Source organism: Oryza sativa, chromosome 1 (genome assembly GCF_034140825.1).
Source record: "Oryza sativa Japonica Group chromosome 1, ASM3414082v1".
NCBI classification, from domain to species: domain Eukaryota; kingdom Viridiplantae; phylum Streptophyta; class Magnoliopsida; order Poales; family Poaceae; genus Oryza; species Oryza sativa.
In genome coordinates this window covers 2,222,228-2,243,185 of record NC_089035.1, presented here as the reverse complement: position 1 = coordinate 2,243,185, position 20,958 = coordinate 2,222,228, and the positions used below count along the sequence as shown (strand labels likewise).

General features: G+C 42.5%; 2 protein-coding genes across 4 annotated transcripts; both read left to right on the top strand.

The window, feature by feature from the left end:
* The first annotated feature begins 5,902 nt into the window (after positions 1-5,902).
* Positions 5,903-9,268, top strand: LOC107275709 (protein SUPPRESSOR OF K(+) TRANSPORT GROWTH DEFECT 1). 3 transcript variants are annotated; one of them, XM_015786999.3, is made up of 8 exons: positions 5,903-6,417; positions 6,938-7,043; positions 7,420-7,618; positions 7,785-7,853; positions 7,972-8,046; positions 8,161-8,259; positions 8,563-8,718; positions 8,803-9,268. In XM_015786999.3, exons 1-8 carry the CDS (start codon positions 6,009-6,011, stop codon positions 9,124-9,126), a joined length of 1,437 nt encoding a protein of 478 aa, XP_015642485.1. In that variant the 5' UTR covers positions 5,903-6,008; the 3' UTR covers positions 9,127-9,268. The 3 variants fall into 3 exon arrangements, with proteins under 3 accessions (XP_015642485.1, XP_066165383.1, XP_066165387.1); XM_066309286.1 differs by having other exon boundaries at positions 5,903-6,446; positions 6,943-7,043; XM_066309290.1 differs by lacking the exon at positions 7,785-7,853.
* Positions 9,269-12,823: 3,555 nt separating this feature from the next.
* LOC4325480 (protein SUPPRESSOR OF K(+) TRANSPORT GROWTH DEFECT 1) lies at positions 12,824-19,883 on the top strand. The gene is made up of 8 exons (XM_015765883.3): positions 12,824-13,418; positions 14,268-14,373; positions 17,822-18,020; positions 18,735-18,803; positions 18,904-18,978; positions 19,066-19,164; positions 19,249-19,404; positions 19,487-19,883. The coding sequence occupies exons 1-8, from the start codon at positions 12,947-12,949 to the stop codon at positions 19,610-19,612; spliced, it is 1,302 nt and encodes a 433-aa protein (XP_015621369.1). The 5' UTR covers positions 12,824-12,946; the 3' UTR covers positions 19,613-19,883.
* Positions 19,884-20,958: the final 1,075 nt, after the last annotated feature.

Genomic DNA, 20,958 nt, shown 5'->3' with positions numbered 1-20,958 from the left:
GGAGCGACAAGGAATCAGGGTAGTACAACCTACAGGAATTAGTGCGACTACTGGGTAGGTCCGTCGGTTTGGCACGCAAACCGAGGCCAAGCAAGTTGAGTGTGTGATTCTAATAATGCAAGTTGCAAACAAAATAGTAATGATTTTTCAATTATAGGAGCAATTGGTCAAAGGGTGACTTGCCTTGCTCAAGGTCTTCACAAAGCTTCACGAATCTTCGAGAAAACCCGCGATCGACGAAAATCCAGTAACCGCAACTATACGCAAACAATCAAAAACCTAAACAAAAGACCAAAAGAAAAATCCTATTTAGACTAAATAATAGTGCCATTAGATAGATCTCAATTTTACGGAATTATTGGAAGTGGAACGGGGTCAATCGGTGTTACGGATCGGGAGATATGAATTTTGGAAGTTTAATTGGAATTTCTGGGCAAAGGAAGATATTTGTGGAACAAGGGGAAATTGATTTATGAAATTTATAGAAATAATATTCTCAAGAATATTATTGACAGTCACGGACGTGCGGGACCAAGGGAAATGATTCATGGAATTTTGGAATAAGGAATTGATTTATGGAAAAGGAAATGGACAAGGGATGTATATTAGACTTTTTCGGGCGGCAAGGGCGCGGCCCGAGTGTTGAAGGAGGCTCGGCCGAGCCATTTGCGCCGGCGCGGGCGTGGGAAAGGCGGCCCATTAGGGCGCGCAGAAGGGGGAGGGAGCGGTCCGGTGGACCGAGTGCACCTCGCGGGTTCCAGGTGGGGCCCGCTTGTCGGTGACACGGCCCACGGTGGGATGGGCGCACGTGAGGTGCGGCGCTAGGGTTTCGGGTCCGCGTGGCTTAGGAGCGGTGCACCGGGTGGACGGATGGCGGCGGGCCCACGTGCAGCCGCACGGCTTGCCGTAGACCGTGCGCACGGGAGGGAAGACGGAGGGAGGGGGCGGCTGACCGGCTTGGCCCGGTCAAAGCCGAGGTGGCGCCGACGTGGCGCCTACGTGGCAGCCACGCGGGCCGGCGGGAGGAGGAAGAAGGGGAGGCCGAGATGGACGGCGGACGGTAGCCGTGTTCACCGGAGCAAGCGCGACGGATTTGGTCTTCGGGGAGCACACCAGAGTGACGAGGGCGTCAAGAAGGAGCGAGCCAACGGCTCGGATTCGCCGGAGGGAGTTCGACGGCGGTGGAATTCGACAGCGGCGGCCGGCGGCGAGAGAAAGGGGAAATCACCGAGGGGCAACGAGGACTCAATTAAAGGCGGCGGGAGCATCTCCGGTGTTCAAGGAACTCATTTCCGGGGTCGGATGGGTCTGAGCGGCGCCGTGGAGGTCCAGCGACGAGAGGCGGCCTCCGGGGGTGGGCGACAATGGCGGCGGGGCCATGCCGGGTGGCGGCGGTCCTTGAGGCGGCGTCTACGCGCGTTCGGTAGGGCTACCGAGCTACCACACAAGCTAGAGGGGACGAGGGTGAGCAGGGAAGGGGAACGGGAGGGAGGCACTACCGAGCCGGGACGGCGCGGTGACGAGCAGCCAATGGCGCGGAAGCGAGCTCTCCGTCATCGGGCCGGGGAAGGGGAAGAAGATGGGCGCCTAGAGTCCCGCGTCACGCGTCCACGCACGCACCGGCTCCCCCGGTGCTCGGCGACGGACGGCGATGGCATGAGTAGGGCGGAGGCGACATTGGCGCGGTGGCGACGAGAGCGAAAACGAGAGAGATTGGGAGATGGGGCGGCTCGGGTTTTATAGAGGTGGGGGATGCTGGTTTTGGGAGGGAGGAAACCGACCTCGTGGGCGGTCAAGGAGGGGCGGTCAAGGGGGAGCTGGCGGCAGGGCGTGGTCACGGGCGGCAGAGGGGGAATGGTGCCGGTCAGGGAAAAAGCAAAAGGGGAGGGAGGAAAGGGGGCTCTGCCCATGCCATTCAGGGAGAAAGGAGGAGGGAGAGAGGGCTCTGCCTCCGGGAGTTGGACGCACGCGGCTTGGAGCGGCCGGGCACGCGTCGCAGGGGGGTGCGGGGCTGAGCGGCGCAGGCACGGCAGGGCGGCATGGGCGGCTGCATGGCGCAGGCTGCCAGGGCTGACGCGGCGGCGACCGGGCAGTCGGCCACGCGCGGGCGAGCGCGCGCGCGACGCGGAGGGGGGGTGCGGCCGGATTTCGAACGGCGGCGGCGGGAAATCGGCAAAGCGGCGGTGGTCGACCGGCGAGAGAGAGAAATCGAGCGAGAGAGAGAGAGAGGAAGAGAGACGACGCTCTCTCGGGCGGCGCACACGCATTGCACTTGTGAGGAGGAGGGAGGAGATAGGCAGAGGGGAGATGGGCCAAGGGGGACAAAATCGACCAACAAAACTTGAGGGAAGCGATTTAGACTTTCACAGAGAGGGCTGATTTGGAGAGAATTGAAGCTTGGATTTGAATCGGGATTGGGATCTTGAGGTGGGGAATTTTTGATGAGGCGATTTTTGATTGCACGAAGATGGACCAAAGGAGAGATTTAAATTGAGATCTTTGGTACAACTTAGACTCAACACTCAAAGAATGAAAATTTTCGCAATTAGGATTTTGCCGAATTAGTTTTTAACGTCACGCAAAAAGCGGAGCGTTACAGTGAGGGCGCGTGAGGCCGCCTCCGCGGCCGCCCGGCCACTGCAGCCTGAGAAGTGGGGAGGAAAGCGCCTGAGAAGTGGGGAGGAGAGGGGAGGAGGCGGATCCAGAGGAGGTTGAGAAGCGGGGAGGGGAGGGGAGGGGCGGATCCAGAGGAGGAGATAGAGGAAGAGATGGGAGGAGGAAGAGGAAGAGATGGGGTGAGTGAGGAGAGGAGGAGATAAAGGTCAGAACTTATTAACTGATCCTCCCGTGCGCCTCGGTCTTCTCGATCTCAGGCGGCGCATGTCGATCTTTTTTCCCGGGACTAAAAATAAATCTTTAGCCCCGGTTGGTGTCACCAACCAGGACTAAAGATAAAAGAGGTCTTTTTTCCCGGTTAGTAACACCAACCGGGACTTAAAAATAGATCTTTAGTCCCGGTTGGTGTCACCAACCAGGACTAAAGATAAAGGAGGGGTCTGACACCACCTGCCGTCTTTTGAACCGGGACTAAAAATGATCTTTAGTCCCGGTTGATGTTACCAACCGGGACTAAAGATTCAAAAGTAGCTCTAATCTTTAGTCCCGGTTTTTATTGGAACTAGGACTATTGTGAATTTCGGCCGACCGATCAAAGATGGTTTCTCCACTAGTGTGGATTCTCGTGTTGATCATCAAGTGGCCCTCACACTTCACAGGAACGTATAGCGGAGGCTGATATCAGTACGTTGTGCTAGTCATCTTGTTATAACCGTACTGATGTCTTCTAGGCCTATGGTGTTAAATTGATATATCCATACAATGAACTGTGGCTGAACATGTATATGCTACAGATCCACGGACTGTAGATCAACACTGATATGCAGGGTGCTCATAGTGAAAGTTGCTACATATACATGCATTGTACTACGTACATTCACACTAGGCTGCTCGATCGAGCTCGATCTAGTCGATCGACCAATGTTGCATTTTAATTATGGTCCATCTTCAAAGGATGCATGATCATTGAAGTCTGAAGATATCTTCTTTAATCCTTGTCTCTTTTAAGTTGGACATGCATGTATCTTTTGCAGTAACTGCATGTAATACTGTTGTGCAGTTACTACAGCGGATATTGGCGTCTTTATGTTATGCACAATATCTTCTAGATTTACTATGGCTTGATGCGCTGGTATGGGATTAGCAATGTGATAACACCCACCATTTTTATAGAAACCCTATTTGAAATATCATTATTATAAAATTATATATTTATTCCTTCTTTCATTGCTAGGATGTGACAATGGCTATGTTGGTATATATGTACTATATCTGCTACTACCTCCGTCCCAAAACATAAGTATTTTTAGCTATAAAATTAGACAACTATGTGTCCAGATTTATAGCTAAAAGTTGTTATGTCATTAGGAAAAAAAGATCTCACGGAAAAGAAAAAAAAAGGGCTTAAAGTAGAGGAAAATGCATTAATTGTCGTCGCAATTGTTGACAACTGAAATAGACAAGTTCGCTGTTGATTGATCCCTCTTCTGTTCTTGTCACGTGATCGAAACAAGCAGCAAAGACCTCTGCTATACTTCTTTCCAACCCCTCAGTATAGATCAGTATCCTCTCTTCCATCAGTCGAAATCATCCTCGTACCGAAGCTTGCTGAACCAAGTTATCGATCGCACCTTCAAACCGATGCTGTCCGGTGGAATCTCCAGTGTCGAAAAGCTTTCGTTGTGGACACATACTCCACATTTTTTATGCCTCCCAATCCTACATGATACTGTAACAATATCATGCATGCACCTGTTTTTTTCGAATGCGCGAAAAAGATTAATTGCACGTCAGTATATTAGAAGTTGCTTGCATCTAAAAGAAAAAAAAAAGCCATACATACATATATATATATATATGTATATATATATATATGTATATATATATATATATGTATATATATATATATATATATATGTATATATATATATATATATATATATATATATATATATATATATATATATATATATATATATATATATATATATATATATGTATATATATATATATATATATGTATGTATATGTATGTCATATCTACAAGGAAACTGCATGGATAGGATCGGTGCGCGCATTTGTGAAACTACAAAATTGGGAGCTTTCTCAGGGAAACATCATAGGCTGAAGTGTGTAGGGATGTAAACTACAAGCTACAATATATCGCAGCTTGAATGGACTTTGAGATCCATATGACAGTACTGAACTAGTTAGTGAGCTGAATAATACGACATATATAGAGAGTATTGAGAGTTGATAGCTATTACTCCCTCCGGGTTGATAATAATTATTATTTTGAACAAGATCAATGTAAAACTTTAAAATCTCTTTAACTCTGAATAATTTCTAGAATTACGGAGATTATATGCATATCTTAAAAAGTATTTCAATAAAATCATATATATTTATTAATATTTTTATATATATTACAATAGAAAATAGTGGTTAAAGTTGTTTTTTGAAAATCGTGTTCTTGTTTAAAACGACGAGTATTATCAACACAGAAGGAGTACCTAGCTAGCTATCCTTCTCAGTTCAATCTATTATTGTACAAATCCTCCTTTTTGCAATTCCGTTGTACAAATGCCTCTTCATGGATCAATTCACTTGCACTAACTGAATCTCACCAACCAATTCATCATAGTATATAATACGAGGAGCGTACGCGTCTCCTAGCTTCCAGCTCGATCAGCTACGGCAAATTACGCCGCCGCAACTGTTGGATTAAGGTCTCGCTGTCGGCATCGTCGACCATATATATGCCAGCAGCTTAATTCTGTCGCCACTATTCAGAAGTTCATATCTTTTTTTATCTTTTGATTGACAACGGCCGGAACCAGTATTTGTATATGAATATATGGAGAGAACTGACCAGGGTGGTGTTGATGATTGAGATATTAATGTTGTTGATTGCAACAATCGCGGTGGAGTAGACTATATATATACACACTATAGGAAATTAATTTGTTACTACCTCTGTTTCACAATGCAAGTCATTCTAGCTTTTTTCACATTCATATTAATGTTAATGAATCTAGAGATGTATATTTATCTAGATTCATTAACATAAATATGAATGTGGAAAATGCTAGAATGACTTACATTGTGAAACGGAGGAAGTAGCTCCTTAATTAAAGAACACCAGGATAATATATGCTGATAGCTGGATATAGTTGACCTTTCACTGAATATGTCGACTGGCTACGCATAACTGCAGATGAACTATGATTGATCAAATGCATGATTAATTAATTAACACAGGTCAAACATTTGCTCTTTCATTAATTTGTCCTGATCCAAGAACTGACTATGCTCTCTTCTCCCCTCTCCTCGAGCATCAAAGCGATCGATCGCCATTGGCTAGCTATCTGATTGATTGTTTGGCCACGATCATGTACAGCAACTTCAAGGAGCAGGCGATCGAGTACGTGAAGCAGGCGGTGCAGGAGGACAATGGCGGCAACTACGTCAAGGCGTTCCCGCTCTACATGAACGCCCTCGAGTACTTCAAGACCCACCTCAAGTACGAGAAGGACCCCAAGATCAAGGACGCCATCGCCGCCAAGTTCACCGAGTACCTCCGCCGCGCCGAGGAGATCCGCGCGGTCCTCGATGGGCACATCGGCGGCGGCGGCGGCGGCGGCGACTCCGAGCAGGCCAAGCCGAGGGGCATGCTCAGGTCGGCCATCGTCGCCGCGAAGCCGAGCGTCAAGTGGAGCGACGTCGCCGGCTTGGAGAGCGCCAAGGAGGCACTGCAAGAGGCCGCCATATTGCCTATCAAGTTTCCACACTTCTTTACAGGTGAAGGATGTTTAGAGCTTGTTCAGTTTGTTGTCGAAATTAACCTAACCAAAATATCTTGGCATATTTTGGTGTAACAAATTTTGGCAAAGTTGAATAGTACTAAATTTTGGTAGAGTGATAATGACAAGAGTGTATTTGTTTTGGTACCATACTAAAATTTAGTAACACCTATAATTAGTACTACCTCCATCCCAAAATATAACAGCCTAGATACATATTGTCCAGATACATTGTTAGGATGTGTCTCATTCCATTTTAGGTTGTTATATTTTATGACGAAGGGAGGAGGTTTGGATGTTGTAACAAAGTGGTCAACAAGTAGTCCCCCCAAAAAAGTAATCAACAATCCCATAAAGCCTTATCCTATCTTCTTCTTTTTTCTTTGAGCAAATTTCATAGTACTGTACTAATGTTTTGTTGCATTATCTGTTTGCTGCTTATTTCTGTTTCAAGTGTTAATGGTGAAAAGTTTGAAATTTAATTTGATTTTAATATTGGAGATGATAATGTACTTTAGGCAAGCGAAGCCCATGGAAAGCTTTTCTTTTGTATGGTCCACCAGGAACTGGAAAGTCTTATTTGGCTGAAGCTGTTGCAACCGAGGTTGATTCAACATTCTTCAGGTCACAGCAGCATCCATTATACTATCTCCGTCCTAAATGTTTGACGCCGTTGACTTTTATAAATATGTTTAATCGTTTGTTTTATTCATAAACTTTTGCAAAATATGTAAAACTATATGTATAAATAAAAATATATTTAACAATGAATCAAATGATAGGAAAAGAATTAATGATTACTTGAATTTTTTAAATAAGACGAACGGTCCAACATATTTAAAAAAGTCAACGGCGTCAAATAAATATTTAGGGATGGAGAGAGTAGTTTACCATATGTATTTCTCTTTCTTTTCTTTGCTGCTACTGCTAGTACTAGTGCAGTATGCTTTGTTCTTTGTTTCTGTTTCATGTTATGTTAACGATTTTGGTTTTCTTGCAGCATATCTTCATCAGACCTTGTTTCAAAATGGATGGGAGAAAGTGAGAAACTAGTTGCTAATCTTTTCCAGATGGCCCGTGAAAATGCTCCCTCCATTATCTTCATCGATGAAATCGATTCTTTATGCGGCCAACGTGGAGAATGTAATGAAAATGAAGCTTCCCGGAGAATCAAGACTGAACTTCTTGTGCAAATGCAGGTGAGTTCTTGCATCCTGTACTATGAACCTTCCTGTCATATGCCCTGACTATGATCTGACTAGGCATGTTCTATAATTGTTATACTAATTAAATTGTTTACATACCCTTTAATTTGTACCATACTCACATCTCTTTTTTCTTTGGTAAATTAAATGTAATGTCCAGGGTTTCGATAATAGCAATGATAAAGTTCTGGTTCTTGCTGCTACAAATATGCCACATGTTCTGGACCAGGTTTCAGAAAACTTGTCAATATTATTCTTCGCTATTTTCTTAATAATGGAAATTTTTATTCTTCACTATTTACATTTTTAAAAACTGCATTATGCAACTTGTCGATTCATTATCTCAGGCTATGCGGCGACGGTTTGACAAATGTATCTACATTCCCCTACCTGACTTGAAGGCAAGGAAAGACACTTTTAAGGTGCAAAAACTAATATATGTGCGATGCAACTTAAGAAAAAGAATTTGTACGTTCTGTCATGGCAAATAATTAACTAATCTTTGATCAAAGCTTGGGACCTTTTAATTCATCCAGATCCACATTGGGGACACACCACATAGCTTAACTGAAGGTGATTTTGTGAGCTTGGCCTATCAAACAGAGGGGTTTTCTGGCTCAGATATTGCTGTTTGTGTAAGTATATACTCTCTGTGACATGTGTATATGATCATCTAGTAGCAGAGACCGGACATTTAAACCATTTACAATTTACATTACGTAAATAGAAAACTCGACATGTGTATGTATGTACTCTGTATTGCTACATCCATTAAGCCATGTTTAGTTCACGCCAAAATTAGAAGTTTGGTTAAAATTAAAACGATGTGATGGAAAGGTTGAAAGTTTGTGTGTGTAGGAAAGTTTTGATGTGATGGAAAAGTTAGAAGTTTGAAGAAAAACTTTGAAACTAAACACAGCCTTAATTTCTTGCAACAGGTGAAGGATGCGTTATTTCAACCTGTGAGGAAAACACAGGATGCCAAGTTCTTCATCAAGGCAGACGATGACACGTGGACGCCAAGTGAACAGAGTCAGCCTGGTTCCATACAAACCACCATGCAGGAACTCGCATCAAAAGGTTTGGCTGCCAAGGTAAAGAAATGATCAATCAATGATTACTGGATTATTTTTGAATCATCGAATATTTGTAAATGTGTGATTATTGTATGGGTGTAGATTCTTCTTCCACCAATCTCAAAGATAGATTTCGATGAAGTCCTCGTGAGGCAGAGACCAACGGTGAGCAAGAAAGATCTAGTGGTGTATGAGAAGTTCACACAAGAGTTCAGTGAGGAGGAGATATTTATTTCCCCTCTATCTAATGAAAAACCACAATCTCATGATGTTCCTTTCAAAAAAAGTGAGGAGGAGATATTGACAATGCAGAAAAAAACGAAAAGTGAGGAGGAGATATTGACGATGCAAAAGAAAACGAAATCCCCTATGAGGAATTTTCTTAATGTGTGGGCTAAAGCATGCTGTTGTGCCAGTACAATTTGAGGTATGTACAAAATAAAATAAAGATAAGGGCAATAAGTTAAGGAGATGTGTGTTGCACCTTATCTGTACGCCAAAGTGTAGAGAGTGAAATATGCATATAATTGCATCATGGTAGATCATTTACATGATTAATTGTTGCTTTCAGTACTACTGAAATAATTGTTTGTTGGCCATATATCCATGAATAAGACAATCATTATTTGTCTTTAAATAAAAATATTTTCTATATTATTAATAGCTAGACTCTAGCCTTGCCAACAAGACAATCTTGCTAAAACGGGACAGCGGCATCACCACTAGATCCATGGTGAATGACGGTGATAGAGAAGCCGATGCGGATGGACGACGGTGGAGGAGAAATGGAGAGAAAGAGGGTCAGAGAGGCATCTCCACTACTACGCCACCCTGAGGTCCTAGTCCTTCCCTATGGCATCTCCTCCCTTGCCACCCCTTGTAGGTCCAACATGGTCTGAGTTCACTGTCAATGGCCTCATGTCATGGGCTCCCTCTTCACCACATGCTCCCTCCACCTTCCTCGCCGTCTTGCATGTCAGGCACCTATGTGGGTTGAACGCCGCAATGGGATAGGCGGGCCATATTTCTCCGGTGGGCCATCGTACCTCTCTTCCCTTCCCCCTTCCCCCCTCCCCTCCATTGTCGGAAGATGCACGGCCACCGCGATATAGCATGGCTAGATCCAGCCTCATCCTATGCCTCACCGGCCTTTGCACGCCGCTGGGGAAGGATGGGAAGGCCCCATCGTTGGCGGGCCATCTTCATCGGTCGTCCCCTCCATTGGAGAGAGAGATAAGAGAGGAGAGGGAGAGAGAGAGGATGATGTGTGAACCACACATTGTAATTGACATTTGAGCTCAATATATTCTTTTGATTTGTTTTTGATATTGCCAATGACATGTGGATCCTATTTAGTTTTCTCTGATTATGATTCCATGTAAACACCAAGTACGATGAAGACTAGGTTAATGTGTCAAAGTCACTATTAATATATCAAGAGAATAAATTTGCACCGGTTTTAATAGTTTGATGAGTCGTTATACCTGGTTTTGTACGGTTAAGAGATATGAATCATATTCGACCAAAGGTTGAGGGATCCAGATTAGCCTTTTTCCCAGGCAGAAATCTATAGCGTGATGCTTATAAATCATTTGGGCCTCCGGAATAGGGGCCCGGTGAAGGTGCGGGCCGTTTGGTGACCGAAATGAGGGATAAAGGGTAGTGGGCCCACGTTGTGGCCCAAAATTTTCTTTGGAAAATGTTGCTCTCATTGACATGTGGTGCCCACCTGTCGGTCCCTCGTCTGATCATCTCATACATTTCTTCTTCTTCTTCATCGGGAGCGCCTCGGTGTGGCGGCGGAGGCGTTGGCGGCGAGCTTCTCCTCGTCGTCGTCATTCTTCACCTTCGTCGACGTCTCGATCATGCCGGATCCCTCGCCGCCTTTCCGAGCATCGTCAGTAGCCGCCGACTTGTCGCGGAGCTCCTCCGTCCATGAGGCGAGCGAAGCGCGGGTCTCCCGGCAGCAGCGCAGCGCCGGCCTCGGCTGATGCAGGCGCGCGCCTTCCACAGGTGTTGGTTGGGTCGAGGTCGGCTGCCCTGCGTCGTGCCGGCGCTGGCCGGCGTGGATGGCGTCCGTGAACAGCAGCGCCGGCCGCCTGCCCGATCGAAGTCGTCGCCGACGTTGTCCATGGCCTTTCTCTTTCTCCATGTACGCCGCGGCGGCGAGCTTCTTATGACGGCGGGGACACGTCGGATTCAGCCTTGTGGCATAGTACAAATTAAGCGAGGAATTATTTTCATATAAATTAATCTAACAAGATTGAATCCAATTAATGCAACAAATTAAGTGTTCCATGCTGCTCGACGGCATGCACAAGCACCGTATTATTAGCTGATTGATTCATCGTCGTAGTTGGTAGTAGTATTAAGAAATTATTAAACTCTACTCTAATTTGTTTGTTCCATCGCTTCATGGATCGCGTTAAGACTAAAAAAACACGGTTTGTACGTGTGCGGCGCCGCGACGTGAACGTGATTTCGTTCGTCTTGGCAAAGAAAGAAAGCCGCGTGCGTTGGCGTCGCGACGACGGGTCAATCGGGCGGGGTCGCAGGCCACACAGCAACCCGTGTGCTTTTTTCAGCTTACACCTCTACTTATCCTGTATTTCGGTGCTACTATCTACTTCTTTCGTTTCACATTGCAGGACATTTTGGGTTTTAAATAGATTCATTCATAGACCTATATATGCGTTTCATATATGTGTTCAGATTAATATGAATGTTAATGAATCTATATAAGAATACTACCTTTTAGAGCATGGGTGAAGTGCGCTATATTGTGATACCAACTACAGTGCCTCTCTTAGTAAGAGAAACATATTAGTATCCTAAACATCTACTTCAATTGTTTCATATTATAAGTCGTTGACTTTTTTATTAGTTAAAGTTATTTATGTTTGATCAAGTTTATTGAAAAAATTAGTAAAATCTATAATATCAAATTAGTTTCATTAAATTTGACATTAAATATATTTTGTAATATGTAACTTTTGTATGTTGGTATATTTTTCTAAAAACTTGGTCAAATTTAATGACTAAGAAAAAAAAGTCAAACAACTTATAATATGAAACGGAAGAAGTACTAATTAAAGAGAAAAAAATACTCTAAAGAGTGGTGGATCCATGGCATTTTTAGATCTTATACAAAATACACTACATCACTCGATACCAATGACACATGAAATTGGTATATCTTGACGTGCGCCGATGAGCCCATGTAGCTACCTAAGGCAATAGCCAATACCTCTCAAAGAGTAGGAATCTAACAGACCCATGAGAAAGATAACCTTTGCTTGCTCATCCCTCTTTAGACAATGAAGTGAAGTGCATGTAGTGGATAGAAAAACAGGTGACTGTAACATATATGTTGGCATGGACAACACGACAAGAACCACGCATATAAAGATTGGGATGGTTGCAATTCAAATATAGCCACAAACGCCTTTTTTTTGAGTTCCAACCCAAACAAGAGCATTTCCTAAAAAGAGAAAAAAAAACTAAGGAACAAAAGTTTAGATGTAAATTTCCTTTGTCGTAAACAACCCTAAGGCTATGGTCGTTTGCTGGTATTGGTAACTAATCCATCATGCATGCAAGACGAAATCACTCATTAGCGCATGATTGATTAAGTACATGCTATTTTTTTAAAAATAGATTAATATGTTTTTAAAGCAATTTTCATGTATTTTTTCTTTTTCTTTGTGAAAAAACACATATTTAGCAATTTTTAAAGTATGCATGTAAAAAATAAGGGTGACGAGTTGGAAAAACAGGGTAAAGAACACAACCTAAATATAAACCTATCGGAGATGAGCTAATATCACTTGGACTCAACTCGAACAATTACAGAAGGTCTTCTCTCAAAATAAGCAAGCTAAGAAAGGACCTAAACCCAAAACTTCCAAACACCAAAAATATTTTCTCCTCGAAAATCCAGTAACAATAATAAGTAAATAAAAAAACTAAAAAAGGAACAAAAACAGGAAAAGAAAACACGCTTCTCCCTTCTCCTCTTTTCCCTTTTTTTCCCCTCTACATCTTCCTTCCCCTTTCCTCCTCCTCCTCGTCTTCTCCTCCTCCCCACCGCGTCAAACCCCACCCCGAAGCAACCGCCGCCGCCGCCGAATCCGCCACCGGCGACCCCAATCCGCGCCGCCGGGGCCCGATCCCCACTCCGATCCGCCGTAATCCGGCCGGCCCCCCCGCGCGCGCGCGGCCGGCGGCGGCGCCGCCTTCGCCCCCGATGTACAGCAACTTCAAGGAGCAGGCGATCGAGTACGTGAAGCAGGCGGTGCAGGAGGACAATGCCGGCAACTACGTCAAGGCGTTCCCGCTCTACATGAACGCGCTCGAGTACTTCAAGACCCACCTCAAGTACGAGAAGAACCCTAAGATCAAGGAGGCCATCACCGCCAAGTTCACCGAGTACCTCCGCCGCGCCGAGGAGATCCGCGCGGTCCTCGATGAGGGGGGTGGGGGTGGTGGCGCCAACGGCGGCGACGCGGCCGTCGCCACGCGGCCCAAGACCAAGGGTAAGGATGGGGAGGGGGGTGGGGATGATTCCGAGCAGTCCAAGCTGAGGGCTGGACTCAACTCCGCCATCATCACCGAGAAGCCCAACATCAAGTGGAACGATGTCGCCGGCCTCGAGAGCGCCAAGCAAGCGCTGCAGGAGGCCGTCATATTGCCTGTCAAGTTCCCGCAGTTCTTTACGGGTGAGCGGCTGCTGCGAGGATAACCAGTATATTTTCATTCTCCTTGTTGTAGAGAATAGAGGTGATTGCAAAATTGGTGGTGGATCCGATCGTATAGGCCGTACATGGATATTGATCTCGATCAAAACGGATAGGGCGAGTATTGTTGATTGCCAACACTAATCATTCCATGTTGATGGTTGCTCGGTGTGCAGGGTTAGCTCGCGTAATTACTGTATTTTGTTTGTAGATGACTGTTTGGGTGTCGACTATAGTTCAGAGTCCACTTCTAGAGGGTGCTGGGTGCAACTATTATGTTGTGTAGTCTTGGTGGAAATCTTGAAAGTTACATCCTAGAGGATTGCTAAAATTGATATTAACATGATCTTGGTACTAGACAAACAATGTGGAGTAAAACCATAATTTACAGCTAGTAGTTTGAATTGAAAGGCAGTTATGGAAACAAGGGAAAAAATGCTGCTTTAGTGATAGGTGCATTGGTTGTTACAGTGTAATCTATAATCATGCAGCAAGTTACTAGCTTGACATACATTCAATTGTTTAATCTTGCAAATAGTTATTTTCAAATATTGAGGGTCTGTTTTCCTCGTGCTTCTAGTGACCTTCTTAATGACTTACAAGATACAGTAAGTGAATTTTCTAACAGCTACTAAGATAAAAGTACCATTATTCTCAACTCTCAACCATTGTTCAAGTGTTCATGACTAACATCTTGCGCATCTTCTTTGTTACATGATAAATTTCTCCATGGTAAACAACGACTATAAAAAAATGTGTACATGAACTCATCTTAAGTCTGGGATCTGGTGTTGTTAGCTATTTTATACTAATGGAGATTTCTTTCTTAAGGTAAACGGAGACCATGGAGGGCTTTTCTTTTGTATGGTCCACCAGGAACAGGAAAGTCTTATTTGGCTAAAGCTGTTGCAACTGAGGCTGATTCTACATTTTTCAGGTAGTTATACCCTCATATATATACCTATATATTTCAACTACATATCTTGACAATAAATCCTCACTCTTACTAATTCCATTACTAAAACTCAATGACGTGGTGCCTTTTACGTTGGTGTCATGGTAGATGTTCAGTTGAGTTGTGTGTTAAACTAACATTCTCCCAACATCCCTAACTCTTTCGCTGCTACCTCACTACATGTGTATGTTCTGAAACTGTAATTTGTAGCATGCTTTGCTCTCTTTTTTCAGTGGTATTGAACAGCAATCAAAATACTTATGTTTTTGTGATTCCATTTTGCACTTCTGTGTGTACTCAAGGGTTTAATGTATTCCTATGAGCTATTCAAAATTCATCCAGCATTTTCCTTTGGAAAGATTATATTGAGCTTTTGATACTTCCTGTTGATACTGTAGTAGTTTTGCAGTTCATGTCTTGGGGTACCATTAAGGCTTTAAAAAACTGCCAAGATTCCTTCTCTAAGTGGCAATAGCTAGTTAGTCTTATTTTTTCATGCTGCAATTTCTCTTGTTGATTTTTTCTCTATATTTTTTAAAGTTCAAATTATGCAGCTGTTATTGTCAATATTTATGAAGCTGCATGTATTCTGTGTATAAATGTATGGATAATGTTCAGAATTAAATAGCTTGGAACACCAGTAGTGCCTTGACTCCTTTCTCTGGATAAGGTGATGTCCTGATTCAGTTGTTGCCCCATTGCTGCAGTGACACTCTTGGTGAGCCTATAAGAATGTTTCTAGGCAGCCAAAATCCTAAAAAAAAATGTATAATTGATGCAGGCAAGTGAGCTTTTTTCTCAAAAAAGAAAACATTTATGGAAAACTGTGAAAGCTGTTTCTTGCAAGGTGTGTCCTATTAATAGCAGCTCTTACATAACTACTTTTGGTTTGGTCACTTTTCATGTGTGCAATAAGCTATTTTTAAGCCATCAACATCCCAAAGCTTAAAGCAGATACTTATTTTACACATGTTGTATACCGAGTTCGATTCATCTTTCTTTGTCTTTGTATAGATTTGTTTATTTTTAGTACATATCTAACACCTGTGTTGTAATGATACCATGCGTAACCTAAAACGGCTGTTGTTTTACTTCATTTGTTTTTCTTTGATGTTTTTGAACTAACCAACGTCAAATAAAAGAAATGGAGGGAATACTTATTTTACTGGGAGCACTTGTGGTTTCCTTGACATATAATAGCTAATGCATATGTTTATAGAAGAATTGGTATGTTTTGATGGCATGATGCCCTGGCACATTTTTTCTGTTTTCAAATATGTTTAAACATTCTCTAGCAATTATTACTCCTGATCTGAATAACTTTTGTGCATTCATTTTTCGCTGCTAGCATCAGTTGTCCTACACAGGATGCTTATCCCTTGATGGAACTATAGAGATATAGAGCCAAAATTTTTATTTATAATAATCTATAATCCTAAAATTAAATAATCAGTAAATTAGTGGTATTATTTAGCAAAATAGTAAGGACACTACTGGTCACAGCATCCAGGTGTGGACGCTGTAACAAACTGCGTCCATCAGCTGGCGCAGCCCAATGCTCCCCGGCCAAGTCCACAAGCGTATAGGTTTACTCGACCTGACACAAGCACCGGCCGCCTGCTGTCCTCCTTTGTCCTCCTCAATCGCTGCAGCGCGGTGGCCCCGGGCACTGTTTACAAATTTCATACAAATGTTTACATGTTCATGCAGTAGACAAAGCAATCATTGAACACATATTTCCTGTACCTAGAATAAGAATCTCAACATTTATCCATGGCAGCAGCAAAAGGAGAAGATTTAACTAGGTCTAGTTGCTATAGTTGATACTAGAATTTCCATGATATTTTTGAGTTTAGAAGGAGAGATTTCTACTATAAATGGTCTTAATAATTGTATAATGCCTGCTAAAATAGATAAATTCCCCTTTATCAACCTGTTCTTTAAAACGCAAAACATACGGAGAGGCTAGACTTACCTTGTAAACTGCCTTCAGAAGGCCACAATGATCTTTATTTAGAACAATAGCACATACTGTTGCTCAATTCTTACACTGTACCAAAAACAGTTGAGTGATCACTTATCAGTCATCACTGAAATATAGGCAAATAACTAATATTGGTTGCATATTGAATACTAAAGGCAGTATTTGAAATGTCCAATGCCTTCTGAGGTTCTGATTATCACTGTAATATCAAATTCAGTGTGCAGAACCAGGTTCTTATCCATTAAATGGAATTGTGGCCTGCATAACAGGACATTGCTCAGATATAAGTTCATGTTTTCTACTTGGTTCCAGTCAGAACTCATAAAAGTCCCTAGCCCCCACTGTTTTTTGTTTGCCAGAAAACAACTGGTTTGTGGAGTTCAGCGTAAAGCTAGAAATCAGTCAATATCTTTCTGAATAAATTCAGAATTGGTCAAAAGCTGGTTTAATCCGGGACAGATTGATGTGCAAACTAAGGGTGTGTTGGTAGTGGCTGTTGTGAACTTTTCCCTCCAGCACGTAAAACGGAGTGACTCATTAGCGCATTATTAATTAAACCTTGTTTAAAAAAAACTTGAAAAATGGATTAATATGATTTACTAAAGCAACTTTTCTATAGAATTTTTTTTTTGTAAAAAACGCACCGTTCAGCTGTTTGGGAAGCATGCACGTGGGAAACGAGAGAGTGAAGTTGGGAAATGGCGGGTTCGAACACAGCTTAAGCAGAGAATCTTGCTGCCCAGAACAGTTTAACAAGAAAATGTTGATGTTGACATATTTTCTAACCCTTGGTGTTGATATCAAAATGGATTTGAGTTTAGAGCATTATATGGTAGTAGTAATAATGTAGTATTACCGGACCAATGAACATTTTACACAGCCACTTCCAATGCATAGCTATATGGTAGTAGTAATAATGTAGTATTACCGGACCAATGAACATTTTACACAGCCACTTCCAATGCATACTAAAAGAAAGTTCATGAGACAGTCCTGTAACAGTTGACGGTCTATCATGTATGCATTGATAATTCAATTTCGCTAGCAGTTCCAAAGTAATAAAAAAGTTAGGTCTTTTCTAATCCTACCACTAGAGTTCTGTAGCTAACCACACAAGCAGTTTGTATTCACTGTTGACCACACAATTCCTCAAAGATTCAGTTACTTGCGATACCTATCTAGCAACACCACATCTGATCATTGTGTGATTAATACTGGGAGTGGCTACAGTCCAACGATTATTTATGTGGTTTCTCATGCCACAGCTTAATTCATGTTTACAATGATGTGCAGACATCTGTGAAAGAGAAACTGCAGTATTCCTTTTCTTCTACCTGATTGCTCCATGATGTTGCCAATGATCAATATCAATGTATACCATATTCATTTGTATTGTTCGTGCAATATATTTTATTATGTTTCATTTAATGTGTTTGCTTTATGCAGTATATCTTCATCAGACCTTGTTTCAAAATGGATGGGAGAGAGTGAAAAACTTGTTGCAAACCTTTTCCAAATGGCTCGAGAAAACGCTCCTTCCATTATCTTCATTGATGAAATTGATTCATTGTGTGGTCAACGAGGAGAAGGAAATGAGAGTGAAGCTTCTAGGAGAATCAAAACTGAACTTCTTGTGCAAATGCAGGTGAATTTTAGCTTATATTATTAACTTTTCTTAATCAGGTGCCTGCTACCTGAATACTTTAAATGTGTACTTGGACGTGTTATTCTTAGAATGATAATGATCCTGAAAGTTCAGAGCTTCAATTGGAGACGCACAAAATGCTGTTATATTTGAAACTTATATAGTTCGTTAAGGATCAAGTTATTGAAACAGTGCTTCTAACTTGTATATTTGAGGGGCAAAAAGGAACATGGTATATTTTCATTTCACATTTTAGTTCTAAGATTTGTTGCCACACCGTTTTAGCTAATACTGGCGTACTGGACCGGCTACTTCCTCTAATACCAGTAGGTTTCTAGTACCAAGTCCAAACAGAGTTGTACTAGTATCAGGTGTCTTAGTTAGGGATATTAGCCAGGCCAGATCTGAAGCTATTCCATCCAGATTTGGAATCATAAAAGTGAAAACGTGCTAAATTTCCAAGTAGATCAGATGCGAATTGGCTGATTAGTTGCTTTCTAGATACATGGATATTGATGCATGGCTTGACCGCTTGACCATAATAATCGAATACCACATTTGATGGGCTTCAAATACTGTCCATCTTTTCTTAGAGCATGTATCATGTTATTCCTTGTTATCTGAAGCATTCCATGGTTTGTTAAACTATTTAGATGCCCTTTTTGTTACACCAACTTACTTACCTTTTGCTTTGTTTCGCTGGTGAATGTCCAGGGTGTTGGCCATAATGATGACAAAGTACTGGTTCTTGCTGCTACAAACACGCCATATGCTCTAGACCAGGTTTAAGAAGATCTATAAAACTGTGTTGCACCATTCAGAACTGTCAAAATTCTCTTGTTCCATTGAACAATTTAGTACTTACTTAAATCCATTATCTCAGGCTGTGCGCCGGCGCTTTGATAAACGTATTTACATTCCACTACCCGACCTGAAAGCAAGGCAACATATGTTTAAGGTGCAGAATTGTCCAATTCAGTTTCAAGAAAATGTCATGTTCTGTTGTTACAATCTTTGGCTGAGGGCAAACCTTTAATTTATCCAGGTCCATCTCGGGGATACACCACACAACTTAAATGAAAGTGATTTTGAGAACTTGGCTCGTCGAACAGACGGGTTTTCTGGTTCGGATATTGCTGTTTGTGTAAGTTGTTTTCTGCAACATTCTCATGTATCCATGCTCTGTTAGCATATACTGAAATCTCGTTGCTCTTTTTTCTTTCAACAGGTAAAGGATGTGTTATTTGAACCTGTCCGCAAAACACAGGATGCCATGTTCTTCTTTAAGGCTGATGGTGATATGTGGATGCCTTGTGGACCAAAGCAATCTGGTGCCGTACAAACAACCATGCAGGAGCTCGCATCCAAGGGCCTTGCAGCAAAGGTAAGATTGATTGACATTTCCTCCACTGCGCATGTTAGAAGAGGCTTCTGATGATTAGCAAGATTTATTTCCTGTTATGTAGATCCTTCCACCACCAATCTCAAGGACAGATTTCGAGAAAGTCCTCGCCAGGCAGAGACCGACAGTGAGCAAGAAAGACTTGGAGGTGCACGAAAGGTTTACAAAAGAATTTGGCGAGGAGGGTTGACAAGATTATGCGCACTCACTTATGCATAGCTGCTCCACAGAAATGTATATTTTATGACTTCGATTGTTCTGGTTGGAAGTTGGATTCACAGATTTGTACAATTGATAGCCTAACTATGATTAATTACAACCTGTTTATTGCGTTAGGCTATCATTGCTCCTCTGTCGTCAACTTATTTCATTTTTACTGTCACTTATACTTGAAATTTTCCACAAGTGTATTAATTAAGGAATAATACTTAACGTGGAGCCCTTGTGGTGCAGCTTGTATAGTTTGTTCTCCTCTGGTTTCCGATTCCTGTCATTTTTCGGTTCTATTCAGTGCTTGTTCTTTGCCCAAGTTTTATTTGGCCCCCAATCGATCAGGTCTGGTATTCAACCCTCAAACGATCTCCTTTTGTTCATGTGAGTTTGGTAAGTACTTGTAGAGGCTTGTAGCAATGATTCCTTCAATTTTACCAGACAGTCTCTGTTGAATGCAACACGCTGGTTCTGAATGTTTTGGCCCTTTTCATCTGATCAATAAAAGCTGTTGTAACTTGTATCTCAACATTTGGAATCAACTGTCGTTATCATTTCATCTGACGTGCTTTGTACTGAACACGTCTGATACGGTTGGTTTGGCCTCATCAGGGTCTGCCCATAGTACTATTTTTTGTCCAAACTTGCTTGGTAAAATTCATTCGGTTTCTCGCTGAAATGTACTGAACCTGAACTTTTTGACAGGCCGGTTTGCTGGAGTGGAGGCCCGTGATTCTGCAGTGCAAAACCCATCTTATCATCTGCGTGCACTCCTAGGTACTACCTGCACTGTCAAGCATGTGAGGCAGCAATATGATTCAGCCAATCAAGCTGGGACATCAGTCGATGACGTACAACGTAGTACTGGCACTGCTCATAATCGAGCAAACTAGAGGCCAAACTGTTCTTTCAAATGGGCCAAACTGTTGTTCCAAATGATTCAGTGCTGATCGATCAATGGATCATAGACTGATCATCAGTGAAGCGATGACAGCCATGCCATGCCATGCCATGCATGCATATATATGGTTGCAGCCGTCAGAAAATTCAGAACACATATAGATACAAATGGACATATACTGCATCTTGTGTCCAAAGCAATAGGACGATTACTAGAGCCTTTCTTTTTCTCTGAACATGGCCAGAAATTGAGAGATGTACTGTACTCCAAATTTGCATATATGAACCAATTATTGCTTCTAAAATCTATTGGCCGGTGCAGCTGAATTTGGGGTGGTGGCGTAGTACGCTCAGTACTACAAACGTACGCACTCTTCTGAAGGCTCTTGCTCGTCGTTGTACCGCAGAAGTACAGTGAACACTTGC

Bases quoted from the DNA above. Each gene is read 5' to 3' on its own strand.
- LOC4325480 (XM_015765883.3), top strand. From the start codon at position 12,947: ATGTACAGCAACTTCAAGGAGCAGGCGATCGAGTACGTGAAGCAGGCG. The intron at 14,374-17,821 runs GTAGTTATACCC...TGCTTTATGCAG, and splicing joins GCTGATTCTACATTTTTCAG to TATATCTTCATCAGACCTTG. The intron at 18,021-18,734 runs GTGAATTTTAGC...GTGAATGTCCAG, and splicing joins AACTTCTTGTGCAAATGCAG to GGTGTTGGCCATAATGATGA.
- LOC107275709 (XM_066309286.1), top strand. From the start codon at position 6,009: ATGTACAGCAACTTCAAGGAGCAGGCGATCGAGTACGTGAAGCAGGCG. The intron at 6,447-6,942 runs GTTGTCGAAATT...ACTTTAGGCAAG, and splicing joins GTTTAGAGCTTGTTCAGTTT to CGAAGCCCATGGAAAGCTTT. The intron at 7,619-7,784 runs GTGAGTTCTTGC...TGTAATGTCCAG, and splicing joins AACTTCTTGTGCAAATGCAG to GGTTTCGATAATAGCAATGA.